Source organism: Lemur catta, chromosome 25 (genome assembly GCF_020740605.2).
Source record: "Lemur catta isolate mLemCat1 chromosome 25, mLemCat1.pri, whole genome shotgun sequence".
NCBI lineage: Eukaryota > Metazoa > Chordata > Mammalia > Primates > Lemuridae > Lemur > Lemur catta.
The window spans coordinates 5677130-5702324 of record NC_059152.1 but is presented as its reverse complement, the minus strand read 5'-3'; the positions used below and the strand labels follow the sequence as shown (position 1 = coordinate 5702324).

The window sequence follows — 25195 nt, the reverse complement described above, 5'->3', positions numbered from 1 at the left end:
TCAATTAAAATTGTCCTCTGTATACCCACTGACCCGGCAACCTCTTTGCAGTATCAACACTTTGGACCATGCTCTTGTTGAAATCCTCTTGGCTTCTATAACACTTCTCTGTCCTGCATCACCCACTATTTTTATGTCATATTTTTTTTTCTTCTAAGGAAAATGCAAGTGGGTAAACTTATGTAACTGGGAAATCCAGAGAGGCACTGGCTTCAGGCACAGCACCCAACAGAAATATAACGTGAGCCACATAATCTAGGGGCCTGAAGTAACGCCATCATTACTTTGTCTCTTTCCTCCTGTGATTAGCTTGGTTCCTCCCTATTGGGCCTGAGTCTCAGACAGACTGTTTGGTAATCACGGTACTAGCAGTCTCTGACTCAAATCCTTGAGACTTAAGTCCAAGGACTTAAACCCCTCCAGCCCTCCCCCCCCCCAAAAGGGAATATATACCTAGAAATCTTAGAAAAGGAGTCTTTCTAGCCTAAGACTAATCCAGGGGAAGGAGTTACTATGTCAAATCAGGCAGGGCATCATGTTTGCATTCCCACCAGGTTCATATCTACCAGCTCTTTCTCAGTTTCCTCCTTATTTCTCTTCCCTTCTTGCAGCACTCACATCCAATCAATCACTGAGTCATGCTAATTGAATCTCCTCAATAGCTCTCAAATCTGTCCTTAGCTGTTCTCACTACTGTTGCCCTAATTCAGACCCTTGCCAACCATCTCTTGCCAAACTGTCTTAACAGCCTTCTGTCTGGTCTCCCTTCTCCATTCTTGTCTCTCTTGAATTCATCCTACATACACCAGGTATATACACACACACACACACACACATATCCAAACACAATCTAATCTATTTCCTTATATATAATAACATTAAGGACTTCTCCACTGGATAAAGTCAAAACTCCTTGGCATGGCATACAAAGCCCTCCAAGACCTTTCATAACCATAACCTCCCGATTACCTTGTATGACAAAACCAAATGCATTTGCTTTTCCTCGAAATCTATTCCATCTCGGTTAAATGTATTATTAAATACATGTATTCAGAAACCAAAGCTGAAACTTTTAGTCATTTTCAATTCCTTTCCCTCTCTACTTTAACTGTGGCACAGAGATTCTCCAGGCCCTCTATCTCCACATTGTTCTCTGCCTCTTTCACTCCCACCACCCTGCCCTATCAGGACTTTATCACATCCTTCCTCCTTAGCAGTTACCGCATCCAGTCTCCGCACCTTCTTCCCAGCCTCCTCCACACTGCCACCACGCTAACCTTTAAAACATTAAGTCTTATCTAGAAAAACCTTCCACAGTGCCTCATTATCCACAGAATAGAAGTCCCAACCTAGTTAGCAAGCTACTCAGGGCCACTGACACTTTGGGTTCCGTCCCCCTCTCACCAGGTCAGGCACTCCACACTCAAGCCATGCAGACCGCATCTTCCATGCTGCCATGCCTTGGTGCTAATGGGACGTCATTCCTATCAGCCTGTGGAAATCCTTCCCAACCTTCAGGGCCCAGCACAAAAACCTTTTCTTTTGTGAAGTGCTCCCAGACTTCCCCAATCAGATTTAAAATCTCTGTGCATCCATTAAAGTTCATCTATAACTATATCACAGAAATTATCGCAGCCTGATTAATGCAGCGGCTAATTGTGCATCAGTGTCAGCCCCAGTAGACTGAGAGTTCGACTACTTTCCAATTCTGTGACTTTGAGGAAGTTCCTGAGCCTTATTTCTTATCCATACATGGAAATGTTAATACCTACCTCACAGGGTTGTTTTAAAAATTGAGATAAGATACGTGAAGAAGTCAGAACGGTTCCTGGCATGTAAGTAGTTACTTGTGTTCCTGGACTTCATCTGACACTGCTCTGAAGACAAACTCCCTGGGTTTGAGGCCCACGTCTACCACTTACCTACGGTATGATCTTGGTCAAGTTCTTTGTCTTCACAGTGTCTGTTTCCCCATCTGCAAAGTGGGGATAATAACAGTACCTACCCAATTGGGTTGTCACGAGGATTGAATAAAACAAACGCAGCAAGCACATAGACTAGCACTTGGTGTTCATTAGGTACTCAGTGTTAGTTACAATTATCATCTCTGTTTTCCCAGAGTCTAGCACAGAAACTGGGACACAGTCCATGCTCAGTAAATGCTGAATTGTATTGACTCCTATGCTCCACTTTGCAGCATAATCTAGTTAAGGTTCTTATCTGCATTAACACTGACTCATTCCATTACAATTAGGTTAACTATTTTCTACAGTTAACATCCGTCTACAGAATGCCATGCTGCTGCACTATCTCACCACTTGGTGAACCACCAGTGAGTGCAAATGTGAGTAGAATTCAATAATGAATGGCTTATTTAGTCTTGTATTGGCTCCTCTGAAACTCCTAGGGTATTGTTATATAACATGTAATTTGATTAATTTGCCAATAGTCTGGCAAGTGAATAGCACCCCTTCAAACACAAGTATGCTAAAATATTTTTACATTGATTTTGAGGTAGTTGTTTACAGTGTCTAGAAAGATATCCTCTCATATCGATACTTGCTTTGCAGAGGAATTACATTTCTGGATGAAATAAATGCATTAAAAAAAAAAAACAAAAAAATTCACAAAAATTTTAATCTATACCTGACAGTTGAGGCTGGATGAGAAATATTCCCTAATTCTCTTTTTGTTTTGGAGTTTAAGTGGCCATGCACCTCCAGAAGGAAGCCACAGTGATTGGTGAGGGAAGAGAGAAGGGAGTTGGGGATAAATATGGGAGCTGCAAAGACAGTAGTTCCTATCCACAATGACGCTGCTGAGGAAGCACTTATGGAGTCAGATATCTTGAAGAAAAAAGGTAGGAGTGCAGAGCATAAAAGGAAAATAAATTCCTTATGAATATTCGAACTTTTACTTACTCTAATGCAGAGTTTCTCAACCTTGGCACTATGGACATTTGGGGCTGGAGAATTCTTTGTTATGAGGGGGCTGTCTGTGCACTGTAGGACGCTGAGCAGCACCCCTGCCTTGTGCCCACTAGATGCCAGTCGTATGCCCTTTCCAGCTGTGACAACCGAAATGTCTCCAGGCATTGCTAAATGTCTCCTGAAGGGCAAAACACCCTGGTTTCAGAACCACTGCTCTGATGGGAGAAAATCAGTAAAATTATTGGATGGAACGTCTTACAGGTTAATTAGATTAAATATGCAGTCTTTTCAAGTCGCTTTATTGATTCACATAGGCTTATCCTAAAACAAATTCCCTGTATTTATATTACAAGAAGCCAGGACTGTGACTGTGATACGTTTTCCCAGAGATGGGCCCCAGTGGTCCTCCTTACTCATGTTGGAATCTCGAAGGGGGTGAGGAAGGTAACGGGATGATATGGGAGAAAAGAGCCACTGGAAACTACTAGTTGGCCTTTCAATTAGCAAATCTTTTTTTGCATGCCTGTGACATGCAAGAAACTGTAGGGAATGCAGAAGTACAGTGCACAGTCTTTGTGTACTTTGTGTACTTAAAGGAGATTACAATCTCATGACAAATTATTTCCAGTGCAGTTCTCATGGTTTGCTTTTTTCTTTTAATAAGCATTTATGTTTCAATAGCAGGGGGCATTATAAATCATGCTCTGCACTCATAAATAAGACCAGAAGACATACAGCTCATTTTTCTGTAATACTTCACTTAAATCATTTTAGGAAGTTAACAATTGTATTATTAGTCACCTAAAAACAAGATTCCTGGCTTCCTCAGACAGTACATTTCCCCAAAATTTCTTCATTATTAATGGGTGATAAAAATACTGAAACTGTTACAAAAACTTTTATAGACTTACAAATATAAAAAAATTAACACATAATGATGCAAAAATGCTTTCCCCATACTGGATTAGTAATATTCCTGTTCTCATTTTTAAACATAAGAGATGAATAAAGCCACAAATAAAAGCCTCAAACAAAATGAAGGGCTTTAATGATATGATGTGTAATAAAAAGAACTGGCATAAAACCCACTGCACCAGCGTCCCCAAGGATTTTTAGCTCTTTAAAACTATAAAATGCTCAAAGATGTTATCTCCTCCTGACTGAACTATAAATAGGTATTCATATGCCTGCTACACTCTGTCAACCTGCACCTCTGAATCCAAAGTCATTCTCATGTGTATGCCTTTATTAATATTAAACAGTTGTTCACAGAGTGTATCAGGGTTAAATGCATATTTAGCAACAAGCAAATGTCAAAATCATAGGACAACAGCAAGAACTAATAAAGATATTACACATAAAGAAATAAAGCTCCTGTCATAAATATCAGGATAGTTTGTTTTGATTTTTAGGAGTGAGCTTAAATAATCAACTCCCTTTCTCCTTTTTCAAACCCACCTTAATTACTCGTTTTAATTTATAGGATTATTTTGTTATTTGCTGAAAAGTAAATGCACTGTAAAATTTTAGAAGCCACCACTTTTTGAATAGTGATTTATGTGTTATATACTCCCACACGCAATAAATCGCTCTCTTGAAAGGGAGGCAAAGCGGAACAGTAGCATTTCAATTCTTATTAATGGATCTAAATACTTACTAGGAGTGAGTTCAGACAAGTCGCTTAATTCCTCCAGGTCTTATCTACAAAATGGGTACAAACACCTGCCCTCTCTTACCTTACACAGTTATCCTGAGGATCACACAGGAAAATGTAGCTGTCAGGAGAGAAATATTCCTGCAAATGCTGTAGCAGAATTGCTGTCATAATATTCAAGTTATAGTCAAATTCTTTCAGTTGAATCATTCAGCTTCTATGCTGTTTTTCGTACCTTATAGAAAGCTGGAGGTGCTGCATCCCCTGCTGTTGACAATGTGAATACATTTGGTTGTTGGTTTAAAAAAAAAAAAAAAAAGAACTATACTGGAAACAATTCCACTTTATAATGAAGGTAAAAATTGAAAATACTTGTATAGTGGTAAAGTCTAGGCAAAAAAAAAACAAAACCAAAAACAAACAAATTGAAAATACTAAAATAAAAATTTTAAAATCTTCAAAGAGGAAGCAGCTACCTAATGCAATAGGAGCCTGACTTCCATGTGATCCACCAAGATGAAGGAAAATAAAATTAATCCTAATCAGAATTTCTTGGTCTTGAAATTCATCATCTGCTTCTCTCACTTTGATTTCTTTACACTTCCTCCTCCTTAAACCCTCAGTGCTTTGGGCTTCTGGACCTCCTCTCTAGGACCCCCTCTTGGATCCTTCCCCAGGCAAGAGAAAGCTTCCGATCAGTGTGAGAAACTTAACTGAAAGTTAGCTTAAGTAGATGTCAGAAAGTGTCAAATTATCCAGCTTTTAACCTTTAAGCCACTTGCTTTCAATTGTGTAATAAAAAGTTTGGGCACCCTTTAAAAAGGAATGTCATGTACCACAAGGCAGAGATTTATCTTTTGTTTCTTTTTCTTTTGTGGGGAGACAGGTACTGGTAGTTAGCTGTGGGGAGTGTGATGGGTAGAAAATGTCTTAGGTGCTCATTAAGGTGAAAAGGTACCTTACCTTAAGGTAAATGTTCCAGCAGAATAGTTTTCAGGTAGAGAACTTGTCTTTTTCATTGTTATATTTCTAATCGCCAGAACGATGCCAATTCATAACCTGCAGTAGGTGTTTACCTGTTGTTTGCTGATTAGATCACTTTGTTTGGATCTCTCAGGCTAACTGGAAGGAAGGGTTGGCCCACAACCTCAGCTCCCTGAGACCTGTGTCCTTAGCACAGGTTTCTCTGCAAACCCATCTCTGGCCAGGGCTGGGTCATATCTATGAATCCAACTTTCATCTCCCTGGCCTCCGAGGCTCCCAAATGTCACATGTATTCTTGGATTTAGGGCCATACTTTAATTAGTATGTAATGTCTTCATGCTGATGACCTGGACGCATTGCTACTATTTCTATTATTATTCCTTAATGCTGGGCAAACGATAAAAGATACAAAAGATGCAAAGTCTATCTTGACCAAGAATTCCTTCCCACCAAGATTTGTAAAACTTTCTGCCACACATTTTCGGAGATTATCTTTTTTGACTTTAACATCTAGAAATGTATAATTTTAATTTCAGAAAGAATTTTAGAAGTTTCTTAAGAAATCAGTAATTTTATCACCAATTCAGTAAGCCACTTTACAGTTAATCTTTTATTTTTTATTGCACACATTAATATTTCACAGAAAAAAATAACCCCTAATGTTAAATTGCAATTAATTACATATATGTTGTCTTCTGACTCTTTTCAATGTACAGACCTAAATTTTTACACAAATATAATCAGTTAAGATAATAATTTATGTTCTAATTAACATTTCTGAGTCTTAACCATTTTTACACACAATTTTATATATATCAATAATATTTAATGGCTATATAACAGTCTATGATAGCAATAATACACCAAAATTTAGTTATCCATTTCCCAATTGTTGGGCTTTTTTTTTTCTTAAACTCATATGAAACTCCTAGAAACGTCTTTGTACAAATAGCTTTTTTTTTCTTTTAAATATTTTCCTAGGCATATGCTACTCAAAGTAAGTTAGCACGTCAAAAGATAGAAAGGTTATAGAGCTCTTTTTATAGTCTTCTAAATAGTTCTTTTAAAAGAATACTAATATACAATGCTATGAAAATGAGGACATAGACAATTTAAAGAATTTTGCTAATATAATAGCATGAACTAAGTCAAAATTGTTTCAATTTGTATTTTTAGTATTAGGAAATTTGAATATGATTCTAAGAATTGATTTTTATTTGTATCTTCTCCTTTGTACACTATCCCTTTATAAACCTTGCCTAGGAAAGAGTAGAAAGCTTTATAGACACATATCCACTTTTTAAAAAGTATTAAGCACTTTATCCATGTATAATGCAAATAGCTTTTTAAAAATTTCATCATCTCGTCTTTTTCCTATTTAGCACACATTTTTCATTTTTCTCTTAGTTGTTCCACCTTGTCAATAGCCATGAAGTTCCTTTGTATCACTATTGGCATCATTATTTTATACTTAACATTTTAATTCATCTGGAATAAACTGCAATATCATAGTAAAGTGGACTTAACATCTTTTTCCATACTGACATCTAGCTATGTTATTAAATAACATTAACTGCTGCTTTCCACCAACAGTTACTAAATATTTTTCTTTCCAATTGGTTTATTAGTTTTAGTTAAACTTTCTACTCAGTACCACAGAATATTTCAAAAAGTTGCTTAACAGTATGTTTTAAGGAATTGAAGAGCAAGGCTCCATTTTTTCCTCTAAGTTGAGAAAAACATACCTCTATCTTTGTTTGCTTATTTTCCCAAATAATTTATCACAATTATCTCAAATTACATAAAGCATCCAGATGGAATGTTAAATGGAATTGTAGTAAATCTGTTAATACATACTAATGTCACATATTGGTGTTCCTTTGGATGTGATTTCATATACGTTATATAAGTTAATCCTCAAAATTATTCTGTGAAGTATTATTTCTATTTCATAGATGGTGAAATGGAAGCCGGGAGTGATTTTCCCAAGACTATACCACTGGGAAGTAGTGAAGCGAGGACTCCCCATTTACTACTTTTCCATTACACCAGGATGTCTCTTCTAGCAGTTTGCTCATTTTTAAAATTTAGTTCCTTAAACCTACTTCTATTTAGGCATCTTTCTTAATTTATCCCAATACAGTTGTGTAACTTTATTAATACCCAAACACTTTAAATTGCAGTTGGTCACGGTTACAATTTAGAAATGACATTTTTAAAAACTGTATCCTTGCAACTTCCTGAATTAGTCTTTTATTGTTATAAGATACTACAGGTCTAGTCATAAAGCCATGTTAATGGAAAACGTTTATGCTGCTTTATCTTCCTCATTTTGTGAATGCTCGTTTTTATTGCAATGACAAGTTTCTTCCACATAAATAAAAATGATGCCAACATTGTTTAGTTTTGCTTAAGAAATGTTTCCTATGTTTTCCCAATAGGAATAATATTACTTTTAAGTAATTATTCATCAGACTGCAAGAAACCTATGAAATCATTACCAGAGGTAATTAAATCAAAGATGAATGATGAATTTTTAAAAAGTTACCTGCGATTAATGTTTTGGATTTTTACTTTTGTTCTGTCGATGTTTATTTAATGGTTGTTCTATTGAATATCAGCCTTATAATCTTGAGTGACAGTAGTCATTTTTATTTGTTGCTGTACTGTTTGCCAGTATTTTATTTTGCATTTTGCTCTGTTGAGACCCTTTTAAAAATGTTTGGTTTTTAGTACTGAGGCAATATTTGCCTCAAAATGCAATTAGAAGCATATTGTCTTTCATGATACATAGATATTACTTATTCTTTAAACATCTGAAAAAGCTCACCAATAAGCTCATTAGGGTCAAATTCCAATTTGTAAAAAAATTATACAAGGTTACAATATCCCTAAATTTTTAAATGCTTTTTATTGGTTGTAATCTTCTCATTTCCCACTTATTTTGCATTTATTTAAGAAAGTAATATTTTCATTTTGTTGGTTTTTAAACCAACACTTATTTTGGACTAGTCTGTCACTTTTTTTCCTATTTCCACTACATTAAGCTAAACCACCTTCTGTTTCTTTCTTCAATTATTTATAAATAATCAGCAATACTGGAAAACTTTTCAGTAGATCTGGATTACCATCAACTCTATTTTATTTATCTTAATTTCTTTTTTAATTAATATTTTATAGGTCTATTTCAGGCATTTCAGTTGTTTTGACAGATTTAAACTAGGATCCTCCCACTTTACTATATTCAAAAAAAGTCAATATTAATACCAATACACAACTTTTCTACTTTAAGCTGTCAATTACCTAAATCTGTCTTATTTTTCTCACTTTTAGAAGAACGAAGACTACATTCAGAACATAGTTTGGCTTAGAAACATTTGTTTTTTATAACTCAATCTTCAGATCAAAAGGTGTTATTTAAGAGCATTATTTTGTTAAAATTTAGCCAAATTCTGCTTCAGTGAGATCTATGCTCTAAAATGTATTTAATTAAATATTCACATTTCTCCGATTCAGTATCAGGCTGCAAGACCGCTGTCTGCTTTTCTTCCCCAGCAATGCTAGACTGATTTTCATGGGCACCTTTCCCTTCTCCTACCGTGCCTATACTCTTTTAACAGTGAACATAAGGGGAAATATCAAGGGTTTCAGAATCACGAAAGCCTGGGTTCTAATGTTGGCTCTTCCACATACCAGACTCTGAGCAAATTCTTAATAATTCTCTATTTCCTCTTTGAAAGTGTATGCTATAATATCTGCCTCACAAGACTGTTGAGAAACTGTAAAGAGAAAGTACAATATTAAGAGCACATAATAAATGCTGTGCTCCCAGGCAAAAGCCATCATGAAGGGCTTCATCACTCTCTGTCTGAAAATGGAAACAGAACTAAAGGAAGAGGAAGTTCAGCTCTTCTGACAGCTCCACAGGTTTTCCCCACTGGAGTACAACCGGTTTTTATGATTTCTGGTGGTTCTGGGAGAAAAACGTTTCTACCCTCCAGATTAAGCAGCCAACAGGTAGAAGTGATTATGAAGGTTGTTACTTCAGTATTTGTGGGCTGGGACACAACCAAAGGGACACAGTAAATCCCACTTTGATTCACTCCTATCAGTTGTAGTTAATGTCACTAACTAAAGTGGTAGAGCCAACATATGTTTCACCCTCACTGAGAGACCTGGGTAATCGATTTACAAAGGGTTTTAAAACCATCTGTAATCCCAGGTTAAAAACTGCTCACTCAGTTTCTCCTTAGGAATTTCACAACAGTCATTCTGAAGTTACCTTTTCCTGGGGCACTTTATTTTTCCTTTTGGCCTGAGTTACTTGCTGGAAGTTCTTTCCTTTTAGGTGAAGTATTAATACAGAATTAATCTTATCCCTTAGACTTTCTTTGGCACAAAACTCCCAAAATGAGCTTTTTAACTATTAACTGAACTCCAACTCTTGTAAAGTGCAAGACTGTGGTGGTGTCATTGCCTCACCAGTTACAAGGGTCAAGTAGGTGAATTAAACTGCAAAATGTGTTATAAATATCAAACTTTCACAAAGAATAAAGGATCATGCAAAGCTAATCTTTTAACAATCTTTTAATCTATAAATATATTTTATTATATTGGCACTTGTATTAGTTGCTATTCCTACCACCATGTCTACATGTTTATATTATATACAGAAGACACACTAACTTACTATTTGTGTGTGTTCCATTATTCAGCGGTGGTAGCAACTATAATAGCTGAAAAAGTAATTAATATTCCTTAGATATTAATTATTCTGTAGACAATAATAAAATCTGAAGATCATTAGCAGATACAATATTATCTTCCTTTAAGCAAAGTTGCTAATATGGAACCCTCACATATATACCAAATACTAAAATAAAGCTAATTCTGTTTTAAGATTCTGGATCAAGGAGCCGATTCTGAAACCATGTGTCCAATAACCAATGAATCAGTTACTGACAGGTTAACAAAGACATCCAATGCTGAATGTCTCAAAGAGAGTTAAAGACAACATCTGCAAGAAGTCATCATACAACCACTGCTAATTACTCATATAGAATACTGTCCTTTAAATGAGAATATTTGGATGCCAGGATGAAGGCCCAAAGGAGCATTTCCAGTTTGGTTTTTTCTAATTTTGAAGGTGATTCTCTGGGCTTTCGAGGTTTTTGCTTTCCTTGGAGGATTCTGGCTTGGCCATTATTATATTATTGGTTCCAGGAGTGTCTGATTGCTTATCATCGCCATCAAAGATAATGTCCTCTGGATTTGGAGGTGGAGGGCAGAATTCTTCACCTGGAAAGATCTCCCAGAAAAATGTTTCAGCTTGCTTAACCGCGTGCTCATTTCCCAGTCCACCATCAGGCCCAGAGCAGACGTACACGTTGGAAGGTAAGCCGTTATATGAGCTTCGGCTGATTCCTGAGGAATCTCTCATATTAAAATAAAGAGCCCACAAGACTCTTGGCTTTGTAAGTTCTTCCTTGTCTGTTTCTGCTTCAGCATACGGGGTGAATAGTTTCTTCACCACTGATTCTAAGTCTTCTCTTGCTGTTTTAGAAGATGAACATGTCAGATGTACCAGATAGGTGTCTTTCATGCACGTCATGGTTGAAGAACATAATTCTGTGACCCGAACGGCACAAGCTCCTGGCTCTGCTGGAGGCACTATCAAAATGGAAATCTGCTGATCTGAATCTGTCTTTAGCACAGACTGATCTGTAATGAGCACTGCCCTGGAGATCTGCTTATACTGCACATTTGAGCAGGTGTCCTCAGAAAGGTAACTATCCTCTACAATAAAATATTTAGCATTTATTCTCTGACCAAAGTGATCTATAATTGCTTTACATCTTCCAGATTCTTTGTCAACTACAAAGCATTGTACTTTATGGCGAAGACAATAAATTCCACCAAAAACTGCACACATCCTGCAGAAACACTGGGGAATTTCTCCTTGGCCATACAAGGGAAATAAAAAGGGAGTGTTCCCAAACCGTCCAAGACACTGAAGGAAGTTTTTTGTTGCTTTAAGGCCATCGATTGTAGTGCAAGATGATTCTGATGTCATTGCAATTGAGTGCAGTACAAAATGTTGGAGGTTGGGAGTTAATTTTTTAGTTTTTAAGTACTCTGAAAATGAACATTGCTTGAAAGCTTCATATTCATCAGGATGGTGTTCATAGTCTAAACAAAATGTGAGAAATTTCATTAGCATCCTCTTTTCCACCATAGTGAGTTCTTTGCTATTAAAGACATCAGCTCTGGAACAAGGCACCTGTTCTACCTTTCCTTCCCGAAATGCAAGAATCCTAGTGACATTTTTAAATTCTGCATAACGACTAACACTTGATTTGATTAAAAGATCAATTAGCAATCCTTGAGAATACAGCAGCTTTGATACCAAATCAATATTAAACCTCCTGCCTTCTTTAACTATTTGAGAGTAAGTAATCCTATTTTTCTTTGGCTGATCAGTGCTGTCTTCTACCGTAGGTTTGTTTTCATCTTTATCTCCCTCTGAAACAGCATGTATACAAATTTTAGCTCCGCCGTCCTTTCCTTCCTCCAGCGATTCCTCTACTTCAGTTACTTCTGGTGCAATCTCTCTATCACTTTTCTGAGGGTGTTTGGCAGGCATTTCGTAGCCAGTAAAATCTGATGAGTGCTTTGCTTCAGGCAAGGATGCAGAATCCAGAAATTCAGTGAGGGTACTAGACGCCACTGAGGAAGGATTTTTCTGCAGAGCACCAATCTCCTCAACATTTTCCTCCACATCCTGACTGGCATAACAAAAAACTTCTGTGTGTTGAATGGTTTCATCCTTCTTGCGAAGAGCAATGGCTTCTTCTGTTTCATGGATCAGTTCTTGCCAGGCAGCAGCAGTACTTTCTTCCCCAACATCACTGTTTTGCTGATACTCCTTCAACCAGGATAGCAATCCTGAAAAGCTGAAACTGGCCCAGTTTCCTCCATAGTAACTTCTTGAGTCAATATGCAGAACCCTCTGACCACTTCTTGAACATGCGGCTGCAAGGATGGATTCAGGCAAACCTGTCCCGATTATAACCACATCAAACTCTGTGGGTAGACTGTCCGCCATCCTACGAAGTAAAGCGTCTGGTGACGACTGCTGGTGAAGGAAATGCGTATGAATCTAAGCTGTGGACTCAGCTGAGGTGTGATTACAGTGTAATAAAATTTCTCCTTGTGATCTTCCAGTTCATCCCAGAAGCACTGAGGTTGTAGGTCCTAGCTGCTTAACTGTTACCCTTTTAAAATATTGTTTTCTTGTAAGTCAGTGGCATAAAAACATGAGAAAGTACATCTAATCACATCTGAGAATACTAAAATGGACGTGTGGTTTCATTTCTGCATTTCATCTTAGCAGTAAATGTCAAAATGCATCATATGTGCATTTGTGACTGGAACTCTTCTCTGAAAGAAGAAAATTCAAGAAAGAATACAACTGTAAACAATGTAAAAGTAATTTCATTCAACAGCAACTACAATCCATTGGATCCCAATTTGTTATTTGGATATAAACCTCTACTAAAACAAATCATTAAATGCTTTCTCACATATTTTCTCATTTCTTGAAAATCAACAACAGAGATATAACCCTCCCCCAAAATCAGGCAATACAGTAATAAAGGACTGACATAATGATGTCCCACAAAAATAAACAAAAATTAACATAATATAATTCTTTAACTTTTTAAGTAAATTGATATTTGAATAAAACATCTGTGAGCTCAGACTAAAAGAAATGTGTTGCTCCACTGTGTTTATGGAAACAGACTATACACTATGTGCATACTGCCACCATTAGAAAAATCCCTGTGGCCAATATTCTTCAGGTGATTCCAGAACAGCCAAATAGAACTTTCCATGCCCCAACCACTCTTAGGACCTCATGGTAGCAACATGAGACTATTTTTACTGAGTTAACCAGTCAGATTATTACAAAACGATTAGTTCAAGCAAAACAACTGGCATTTAAAAATATTTAGGTACATAAAAGAAGGGAATAGGCCCATTGAGGAGAAAAATCTAATTATAAAAAATCTTTATATGAATGTGCATATAAAGTACATTGTGTACTTTATCATATGTACAGTGTGTTTTATTTATAAGAGTAAGTTAAAAAGAAAAATTCTTGGTTTCATGTTAAGATATCTTAACATAAAAAACATCTAACATTTGAATAGGACGATGTTTGCATTTTGCCAGACTGTATCTGCAACCTCGAATCTATGTATCCCAAGAAAAAGGTCTGTTTAACCATCTTCTGCCAAAACTAACATGTTGTTTGTTGTTCTTATTTTTGAAGGGGTAGTGAAGAAAAGCTCTCCTGTTAACTTCCGGCACAATGCTAGTTATATTCCACGTGCAGAACATCTGTGTGCCACCAGGTGTGGCTAGAGGTAGGACAGCCAAGGGGCTGAAGGGCTTACTCACCTGGAAGTCTTTAGGCCAAAGCACTACACATACCACACAGCTAAACTTTCTACCTTTCATCATTTCACAGTAAAAGTGAGAGTTCTTTGGGTTCTCATTTTCACTACTGCCAGGTCTACTGAAATCTAATCAGTACAAACTGGACCTGTCTAGGCCGAGATGACCTACTATCTTGGATACTGGTCAAACAAGCCATTCAGTTGGAACTTAGATTAAACTGTGCAGGTCACTGACCTGACTGCCATTCATAAACTGAAATGGCAGTCCTAATAGTCCTGTCTAGTCCAAGCCTCTGCCTCAAGAATATCAGGGATTCCACTCATTTTCAGCATTCCCTGAGAAGCCAGGAACTGAAGACAGAATGAATCAGTTGCCTGGCCTACACATATATAAATATAAGTATATCTGAATTACTTATTCTGCCTTCTTCCAGCAGGGTGTGAAGAGGGAGACAGATCCTATGATGGTATTTGGAGAGGTAGAACCATAGTGCATGCTTATTCTTGGCTTAGAGGGGGATAGAGCGGAGGGGTGGGAATAAGAGCCGAGGACACAGGCCCTAAGTGCCAAGACTAGGCACATTCTCACCTATAGATATCAAAGGGGTCATCAGAAGACAAAGCAAGTGGCATAACCTTAAAGAACATTAAGCTCAACTACTCAATAATAGAGATGAGAAAATTGATGGCTGGAAAGATTACACAACTTAGGGAAGCCACACGATGCATTAGCCACAAGATCAAGAGCAGGACCTATTCTCGTGCCATCAGGCCAACGGTCTTTCCACTAGATAGGCAGCCTCTCCAAAAGCCTTGAGAACAAGGAGCTACTTCCAGCATTTTTTAATTTCCTCCCCCTTTAATGCTCCACAATTGGTTACTCGTCTGCTCAATGCTCCAGAGAACTGGGATAACAACAAGGAAGCACCCTCCTTTTTTAACCCTAAGAATATAAGAAGCACAAACCCTGGAATTTACTCCAGGCAAAGAAATTCTTTATCTTTGCTAAGAACTTGATAAAATACTGTGTGAATTTTGAAAATCACTTCTGATAGGGATGGGACCCCAGGAGGGATGGTGAGAGACAGAAAAATGAAGGAAGAGACTAGGAGACCCAAGAGGGTGTGGTCAGCGGAGGGAAGAGGTGAGGAACAGGATGGACACTAGTACTTAAAAAGAACACAATATATTCTTGTTTTCAGACTCCCAGGCACAGAAATAGAATTTTCCAGCACAGAAAAGGCACTTCATGAAAATAAGAACTTTGATGTCTGTGAACAAACACTTGTTGCCCCCCCTAGGGGGCATTAGTGATGATACTTTAGGCTTGGGCTTGAATCAACTTCTTTAAAGCTTACCCTGCCTAAGAAATTGCCTGCTAAGTATTTTTAATCAATATAGAGGGTAATCCCATAGCCATCTATATCACGACCTACATACACTTACAGTCCCCTCCCCAAGTTTCAAATCTTTGTACAAATGAAATTTTCAGATCAATGTTTATTGGAGGCTAGGGAGAATATTATCATCATTAAAGCAATCAAATAAATGAAATGATTTGTATGACATTTTCTTATTCCCTCCAAAATATCAAAAAGTGAATCATTACAAACATCGTAACATTTGGGTCTGTTATAGCATATTGCTGAGTAAGAAAATATTTTTGATAATGCTACAAATATTTGTTCTCCAAAACCTACTGGAATAAAAGCAATGATAAAGTATCAGTGGATTTTAGCATTGAAAAAAGGAACTTTAAGAACTAAGAAATGCACATTTCTATTTCAAGTCATGGTACAAATGAAATTCCCGGAGCACACAAAAACATTTATTTCCCAGGCTGAGAAAAAAAATCACATCTTCAACGATATACTGGGCTGTTGATCATCCTTCAAAATGTCAAATCTCATTATGGACTTAAATCTTCCATAATGATTAGGAGTACTGTACAAATAAATCTTCACTGAATATGCAAGTTCTTTAATGAAATCTACCGGCTCCTCAGCTAATTATAGTATTTGTTCACCTGAGATAGGATTCTGAGCCATTTGTAATCTCCCCTTAGATTCTGGGGTGATGGAATCTATCTATAAGGAGAAAAATATAGTAAAAATAGCTTATAGCGAACAGACCGATTTGCATCCTGAGGACCTGAATGAAACTATCTCACTCCCTAGAAAGCGTTCAAAGGTTTGCAACTGCTAATGAGGGGAAAAAAAAAACATTTACACCTTGCTATATTTTAGGTCTCCACCTCTGATTTTAGGAAACAAATAATAGGATCTAAGTCAAATCTCATTCCCCCCTAACTTTCACGAGTTAATCACTTTTGTTCTTTAATCTCCTTCCTCGAGGTGGAAGAGCCACAGTGTCGAGCCCTGTGAATGACCCCAGGAGGTGAAAACGGAGAAATGGGATGGAGGCAGAGGAGCCTGCCCGGGGCCGCGGAGTTCCGGAGGGGCCGGCGTCTCGGGGGAGCTGGGGCTGAAGGCGGGCAGAGGTCGGGGTCAGCGTGGGCGGGGAGGACGGAGCACAGGGCCCGGGCCGCGGCCAGCGCGGGGTGAGGGGATGAAGGAAGGAAGACGGCAAGCCGTGCAGCTCGGGGTCGGGGAGCGTGAGGGGCCGAGGGGAGCCGAGGGGGAGGCGAGGGGAGCCGAGGGGAGGCGAGGGGAGCCGAGGCCGGGCGGGACGAGCGGGAGAGCGGAGGCCGAGGGGAGCCGAGCGCAGGGCGGACGCACCGGGGGGCGGCAAGGCAGGGAGCGGGAAGTTCGTAGAGGAGGGGAGGACGCTGCCTCCTCCCGGCCCAACTCACCGAAAAGGCTGCTGCTAAACCCGTCCCACACGCAGCCCACGGTGTCCCACACCCAGCCGTTCCGCAGGCAGGACACGAAGGTAAAGGTGACCCCGAAGACGGACACCAGCAGGTCGCTGAGGCTGATGTTGACCAGGAGGAGGTGGGTGGGGGCGCGCAGCCGCGGGAACTTGTAGTAGAGCACGAGCACCAGCAGGTTGTTGCCGACGCCCAGCAGCCCGATGGAGCCGAGCAGCAGCGCCAGGCGCTCGTAGGTGCCCGGGCTGAAGAGCGGCGCCGGGCTCAGCGTCCCCGCCGGCGCCGGCCCCTCCGCGCCCGCGGCCCCGCCGCCGCCCTCCCAGAAGCCCTGGCCGCCGCTGCGGTTCCCCGAGTACATGGCCCGGCGCCGGCGCGCTCGGCGGGCGGAGGCGCTCAGCGTGCGGCGGGGCTCGCGGCGCGCTCCGCACTGGGTGGGGCTCCGGCCCCGCGGCCGGCTCTGGCCATCGTGCACGCCGGGCCCCGCGCCGCCGCGCGCCCGCCCCCGGCTCCGCCCCTTCCGCCTCGCGCGCCGCGCAGCCCGCCCCTGAGTGGGCGTGTCCCCGCCGCAGCCCCGCCCCCAGCGCCGCGGGCACGTTCTCGTGCCTTCGCTCCCTGGCCCGTGCTCCCCGGACCCCTCTGCCGGCCACGGTGGGCGCGCGCCCGGGAGGCAAGTCCACAGCGATGGCTCCTCACACCGCGTTTCCGCTCGGCCAGCTTGAAAGCAGTGGGCCTTCACTCACTCACTCACCACTCATGCATTCATCCATTGATAAGTATTTCCGCACGCCGGCGCCTGCCACAGGCTGGCGGGAGAGTTGGGTGGAGGAAGGACGCCACCCTAGGCCGCTCCCCTTCCCAGGAAACTGTCACAACCCACCGCCAGCCTACAAAGCCGTCCCTGCCTCGTATACTTAATGTAAACAAAAGACAACAGAACACTGAAAAGCTCGGGGTAGTCTTACAAACGGGAAAACGGAGGAGGGAAAATGCTAAACTGATAGACAGGTGCCTACCTCCCTACCTGAGAGCTGGAGGACACGTCCAAGGGCTTATAAAGAGTCTGCCACCCTCAGGGAGCGTGGGAAAAGGAAGGAAGTGGCATTCGAGTGGGACTGAGGCTAGGCCCCAGGATGGACCCCAAGGCCTGCCCATATCATCCTTCCTGTCTTGCTCTACAGTGCTGGTGCGTCTATCCTCTTAACCGGGGCCTGCCGAAGTCCTTCACCAGCGTGATTGCTCAGGCTGTGCCCCCAAAGCTTCAACCTAAATCTAGCAGGTGTAGAAAGGTAAGTGCTATATTTAGAACAGTACACATTTTCCACTGGGCTTTTTCCCCAGTAGCGAAGAAAATATAGTACAAGGCAAATATAGGTTGTGGACGTCATCACACTCTGCAAGGACTGCTTCTGCCTCTCTGTCACGGCACAATCCCTAGCAAGGCCCCACCGGAGGATAGCAGTCCTGAGCCACACCTGCAGGCTATGCTGGGCTCGGGTGACTAGCACAGGGTTTGTGGAAGCTGAAGTAATTGCTCTCCATGAGGGTGTGTACCCCTCCCACCTCTGTTCAGAAGATCAGGAAAGAATGACTAGCTGCAATCAATCTCCATTCCAAAGTCTCTGGAGATAAAATCTAATCAGCTGGGCCACCCTGCTGCATTGAGCAATAGCTGAGAGGCAGTGTGTTTTGCCTTATAAACCTTGATTTTCCTTTAAGGCTTCTGATGTGGACACTATTTATGAGACCACCTGGTCCATCCACCCCTTTAAAAAATTTTAGTTTTTTATTTTAGACTTATACAACCATTTAACAAGTTCTATATGGTTAATGTTTCCTGTGTTTTCAGCATAGTGACCAGTCTATACTAAGTTCTTAATAAGTATTAGTTGAATGAATAAAGAAGGACCCACTATATATTTTTCTAAAGTATTTTTTCATTCTTTGGTGCTGAGTCCCTGTCCTCATAAAGCTTAACATTCTGGTGGTGTTGGGAGAAAAGACAAAAGCAAAATAAGTACATATGTAGGGTGTCAGCTGCCGACAAGTACCATAAAAAAATGTAAGGAAGGAAGGGGTTGTTATTTCGATAAGGTGGTTACGGACAGTAGGACTGTGCTTGGCATGTTGGAAGAACAACAAGAAAGTGAGCATGAGAATTAGGAAATAAGAACAGAGAGGTGGGTGAGTGATGACTGGCCACATCGTACGGGGCCCTGGCCATTTTAATAAAAGGACTTTGGCTTCTACTCTATCAGTCACAATAAAATCCAGGGCAATGTCTATGCACGAGGACTAATAGTGGTGAATGTAAAGGAGGAGTAAGAGGCTTTTGACAAATGTTTAAGAATGTTGTTTCTTTCTTTATTATTATTATTTACTTTTTTTAAGAGAGACAGGGTCTCACTCTGTTGCCCAAGCTGGAGTATAGTGGTGCCATCATAGCTCACTGAAGCCTTGAGCTCCAGGGCTCAAATGTTTAAGAACTTTGATACAATTATTTTACTGTACTAGGAACTGTTATGGATATTTATTGAATTTGACAGAAGCAAGCAATAATACCACATATATGATTTCCTTTGTCAATAATGATATATATTTCTTTTCAATTTCAGAATTATGTAATGATGGGATAATGGCAAAATACCACAATTTAAAAAGCAAGTACAGTGCTATCATAAGGACAAACATTTAGACCAATGGAACAGAACAGAGAGCCAGAATATAAACTCTTACATGTATGGTCAATTGATTTTCAACAAAGATGTCAAGAACATTCAGTAGAGAAAGGACAGTCTTTTCAACAAATGCTTCTGGGAAAACTGTACATACACTGGCAAAAGAATGAAGTTGGAGTCTTACATTACATCATATGTAGAAATTAATTCAAAATGAATCAAAGATGTAAATGTAAAAGCTAAAATTATAAACCTCATAGAAGAAAATTCTTGGGTGTGACACCAAAAGCACAGGCAACAGAAAAAATTAATAGATAAATTGGACTTCATCAAAATTTAAAGCCGTTGTGTATCAAAGGGCACTATCAAAAGAGTGAAAAGACAGCCCACAGGATGGGAGAAATATTTGAAAATCCTATATCTGATAAAGGATTAATACCCAGGCTGAAGAACACCTACAACTCAACAACAACAAAAACTCCACACAACCCAATTCAAAACTGGCCAAAGGACCTGAATAGACATTTCTTCAAAGATACACAAATGGCCAATGAGCACATGAAAAGAAGCTCAACACCATTTGTCGTTAGGGAAATGCAAATCAAAACCACAGTGAAATGGTTGGATGGATGAATGGGTACATTAGAATTGTAGAAAAGATGGTCCTTCAGATGTCATTGCACAGTGCTTCGAAAGCTTTAAAGGAGAAAGGAGAAGCAACAAATGAAGTTGGGAGATTGTTTTCCGTGTAAAATTTTACTATGCTCTCCGAATCGATAGTAGTCAGAAGTGGACAGCAAAAAGACAGTAGTGGATTTGGAGGTGTCCTGAAATGCCATCTGCTTCACATCTGAATGCAAAGTCTTACAGGATGTTTTAAAAGATGGACTACCAAAGGGTAGGAACTTCATCTAACTCACTTAAACCATACGAAGTTATCTAATTATTGATAAAACATTAGACAACCTCTCCTTCCCATAAAAAGTTGAAAATTGGAAAACGAGTCAATAGCAATTGGACTGCATGGGATTGGGGATTGCAATTAAAGGAGATATGCAGATAGGCTTCTTCTCATTCAGTGGCACCTTGAATGACGTTTTCAGTGGAAAAACTTACCTCACAATCAGGAACTACTCCTTCCTCAGCCTTGGCTCACATTATTATTTTAATTGAAGGGACAATACATAAAAGGAAGAAGAGGCATTTTTATTCCCTAGAACCTCTAATAATGTCTTCATTTGTGGTAGAAATGGCAGGTGCTGAAATACATTTTCATCATTAGAAGTTCATCAGAAGTTCAAGTTTCCATATACAGTACAGCTGCAAGAATGAGTGTGAACTTTCCTTTCCACAACATTGAGGAAGGCAAAAGGTTTGAGGTGAGAAGAGATACAGGAGAGAGGGAAGTAGGATGTTACAGGGATATTATGATGCAATGAGGGCCGAAGGGGGGACGCTGGTAACATTATGAGGTCAGAGTTTTTACTGCAATGTTTGCCTACATGAAATCAGCTTTCCTCCCTGCTAGTATCCTGGTGACAACTCTTCTTCCTACCCACAATATGGGATTTTAAGATCAAAGGAATGAGACCTAGAGCAACAACTGACACAGCAGGGAAGCATTATAACAACTGGAAGGTTTTCCAAATTGGCAAGTTTGCAGCATTATCTCTGTACAGAAGTAAAAGATTACCTATTTCCCTATGGATAACAGGGAGGAAATGTGTCCCAATGTTGCACTTGAGGTTAACAATTTCCAAATGGCTTTGAAAGGGTTTGAAAAATTGATTGAACAAACAGCAGCCCAGAAAAGAGATGAAAGAGCAGGCTTATTTATCCCAAAAGAAGGTAAGATCAGTGATTTCAGGGCAGTTCAGTTGGGTGTGTTGATTAAAACTGGGAAATGTTTTAAGCCAGCAGAAAAAAGTAACAGAGCTTAGTAGCAAAGACACTGAGTGGGGGGCCTTAAATAGCTAAGTGGACTCAAGGAAGCTTTTTTTCCACTCCTCTGAACCTAAGTTGTCTCAGTTGTTAAATTAGGGGATTGGACTAAATGGCATCTAAGGGTTCTCTTGTAGGCTCTGTCATTTAATGGCTCACTGGTTGACCTGGAACTCTCAGTAGTACGCAGTAACCATTAGTAAGCCAGGTGTGCCACGCTGCCATCTCTGTACCTGAGGGTATCACGAGACCACAGGACTTTCATAAGCAGTGCAGTTGCCTGTTTCACCATAATTCCCCACTGTCCTGGGCATTCCCCATCTCTCTAGGCACGAATGATCTTGAGGATGTCAAGGGAAGGGGAATGTACTACACAGTGGTCTGCCAGGAATATCAGCAGCAGAGACTCCAGTGCAGAACCTAAGAGTATACCACCATGGCAGAGTTCAAGAGAAGTGAAGTGTGCAGCTTCAAGGCAATGACAGCAGCAATGAAGAGTAGGCAAAACGGCAGAGTAAAAGACTAGCAGAATGAATCCAGCTGCTGCAAAAAATGGAGCAGGGCCCATATAACTGTTAAAGGGATGGCACAGGCAGTCTCTCCATGTGCCAGGCTGCATAGTCAGATGTAAGTGAAAGTCCTGACTTTGGGTGTTCAAACCCAAACCGGCATTATTTAGATGGTATTCAATAATGTATAAGTCATTTTAATAAATATAATTATGTTCATTTTATTTGGGAAAATGGGAGGTGCAGATAAATCGTTTACCTGAGTCACTGGACTTCTAAGTGTTAAAGCTAAGACTCGAACCTTTTAGGATATGCTCTTCAGAAGATTGTGAACTTGTCTGGGCTTTCTAAACTACTCGACAAAACCTTCATTTTTCCCTAGTCAGTTGATTTTATCTCTCTCTGTAATTGGTTTTCCAAACCCTTGCCACTGTTTCCGAATTCTCTAAGGGATCTCTGCTCCTCTTGGGTAAGCTTTCTGCATCATAAGAAAAAGCAAGGTCGGAAGACAAGAATTCTCTCAAGCTCCCTTCTCTCCACTTCCAAATCACCTAACACAGCACGGCTCCTTTTTGCTGTCCCCTCACCCCTTCGAGGCTATTACTTTGCTGCAGCTTCAAAATCTCCTTTTCCACTGTTTTTTTCTCTCAATCTAAAAATACACTCAAACCTCATGACCCTGGGTTTCTCTTTCCTTTAAGCTACCACTGTGTGGCTCTCCTTTGCTTTGCCAGTAAATTTCTCCACAGCCTGACCGTTTAATTTTCAGTCTACTCGTTTGGCTTCGCTTGTCACTTTGCTGAAAACGCTCTGACCAAGGTATTTGATAACCTAATATGGCTGCCAAATTCAATAAATTGTTTTCATTTTCCAACCCGCTTGGCCCATTTCACTACATTAACACTGATAGCCACCTCTGTTTCAAGAAAATTCCTTCTCCCCTGCTTCATATTTTTCTTATTTTTCCCCTTTCTCATTCTTTCTTTGCCCCCTTTTCTCCTTGCCTGCTGTGTTCTCTCATAGCATAACTGCCATTTACCTAGTCTCCTAAGCTGGATGTCTGGCTACAGGTTGGGCGTCCCTATTCTGACAATTTGAAATCCACAATGCTCCCAAATCCAAAACTTTTTAAGCATCACATGAAATAGTGACACCTTTGCTTTCTGATGGTCTAATGCACACAAACTTTTGTTTCATGCACAAAAGTATTAGAAATATTGCATAAAATTACATTCAGGTATATATAAGGCATATATAAAACATAAATAAATAAATTTCTTTTTTAGACTTGGGTCCCCTCCCCAACAGATCTCATTATGTACAGTATATGCAAATATTCCAAAATCCAAAAAACTTGGATATACGAAACACTTCTGGTCCCAAGAATTTCAGATAAGTATTCCTCCTGCCTCGGGCTCCCAAAGTGCTAGGATTACAGGCATGAGCCACTGTGCCCAGCCAGTTAATGCTATTGTTAATGCACTTTATTGCCATCTCAGGGAATTTACTTGCTGCATTTAACCTGCTGGAACTGATATATATGTGTGCATTCCTGCCCCTTCCCTCCACCATAGACCTGTGAGTGGTTTGAAGGCTTTGTAAACCTAGGCCTGGCACAGGGGCTTGTGTCCAGGAGGTACTCCTTAAATGTGTGCTAAATGTGCAAATTAACCTTGCTCTCATTAAGAAGCTTGCACTCACAAAGCTACACTGAAAATTTCCTTCCCCAGTAGTTTTTAAGATTTGATAAAAAACTAAATACCACTAGACAAATTATGTTCTATGACAGACAGAATGGTCTAAAGGATTGAGGAGAAGAGAGATATGATCTTAACTTTTAGCAGGCTGCTAATACTGTCTGGCATAAATATATGTTTCTTAATAAATATTGGAAAATAGGGTCTACCTCTCACTAGAGGCAAGGAACTAAGAACTAGAGAGAATATTTTTAACAAAACAAGGTATACCTTAAAAATTCTATCAAGTAGACTTCAGGAATTTGTACAAGCAATACTGCTCTTAAATCTCATCAATGATCTGGTAGAATTAAAATCATCCTAGGATAAGAAAGTCTCATTATCCTAATCTAGTGACATTTACAATGAACCACATATCTTGTATTAGTTGGTGAGAATTTAAAACTATTTCGATGTCTCATAGGAATTTCAAACTTAATATGACCAAAATGGAATGCTTTATTTTCCCTAAGAATCATAGTTCTTTTTCAGTTGCTCCTGTTTGGATAAATACAGTAGTCCCCCCTTCTCCAAGGGGAATAATTCCAAGACCCTCAGTGGATACCTGAAAACACGGATAGTACTGAACCCGATTGCCATCAATTGGAACACATTTCTGCTCATGTTACCCACAAATTTAATGCCTTTTCCATCTTAACTAATCACTTATCATACACTGTGGCCGTAACTTTTGCAATTTGAGATGCAACAGCAAAAACTAGCACGAATTTCTTTTTGCTTTTTCACAATTTCACAGGTAGAAGATTTGTTCTTACCACAAATCTTAGCAACCTCAACATTTAATTTTTTTTCTTTCCTTATTAAGTCGAGAACTTTCATCTTTTCACTCAAAAGAAGCACCTCACTGGTACTCTTTGGCATATCTAAATTGCCAACATCAGTACTCTTCTGTTTTGGGTCTTATAAAGTAAAATAAGAGTTTCTTGAACACAAGCGCTACAATGCTGCGACAGTTGATCTGATAACTGAAACAGCTACTAAGTGACTAATAGGCGGGCAGCATGTGCAGTGTGGATATGCTGGACGAAGGGAGCATTTACATCCCGGGCAGGATGGAGTGCGATGGTGTGTGATTTAATCATGCTATTCAGAACAGGGTGCAATTTAAAACTTAAGATTTGTTTATTTATGGAATTTTCCAGTGAATGTTTTCTGACCAGAGTTGACCATGGGTACCCAAAACATTGGTAAGTGAAATCACAGATAAAGGGAAACCACTGTAGTATCAACATTTTCTGAGTTTTGAAAGCAGAATTCTAGAATGGAGTTTCTTAGCCTTGGTACTATTGAATTTGAAGCTGAATAATTCTTTCTTCTCTATATAAATTGGAGGGGGTGGGATGTAGTGGGGGCTGTCCTGTGCATTATAGGATGTTCAGCAGCATCCCTCGCCTCTACCCACTAGATACCAGTAGCACACCCAACCCTAGTTGGAACAATGACAGATGTGTCC

At 39.9% G+C, this 25195-nt stretch overlaps 2 protein-coding genes and 1 long non-coding RNA gene across 5 annotated transcripts in view; 2 read left to right on the top strand and 1 right to left on the bottom strand.

The window, feature by feature from the left end:
• Positions 1-17319, bottom strand: part of OPN3 (opsin 3) — a 31306-nt gene extending 13987 nt beyond the window's left edge. Inside the window, exons 1-2 of one of the 3 annotated variants that reach the window (XM_045536973.1) lie at positions 16843-17252; positions 9597-11757 (exon numbers count right to left, since the gene is read on the bottom strand). In XM_045536973.1, coding sequence (XP_045392929.1) covers positions 10703-11757; positions 16843-17218 — 1431 coding nt within the window. In that variant the 5' untranslated portion in view covers positions 17219-17252 and the 3' untranslated portion in view covers positions 9597-10702. Of the gene's footprint in view, positions 1-9596; positions 11758-12696; positions 13009-16842 lie in introns of those variants that run through there. The other 2 variants (XM_045536975.1, XM_045536974.1) reach the window with 2 other exon arrangements.
• LOC123627431 lies at positions 16753-19538 on the top strand. The gene is made up of 3 exons (XR_006731286.1): positions 16753-16922; positions 18039-18146; positions 19473-19538. It is a non-coding gene; the product is annotated as an uncharacterized LOC123627431 (long non-coding RNA).
• A 1446-nt stretch (positions 19539-20984) lies between these two features.
• WDR64 (WD repeat domain 64) overlaps positions 20985-25195 on the top strand; it is a 79931-nt gene continuing 75720 nt past the window's right edge. Inside the window, exon 1 of the mRNA XM_045536957.1 lies at positions 20985-21383. Coding sequence (XP_045392913.1) covers positions 21239-21383 — 145 coding nt within the window. The 5' untranslated portion in view covers positions 20985-21238. The remainder of the gene's footprint in view (positions 21384-25195) is intronic.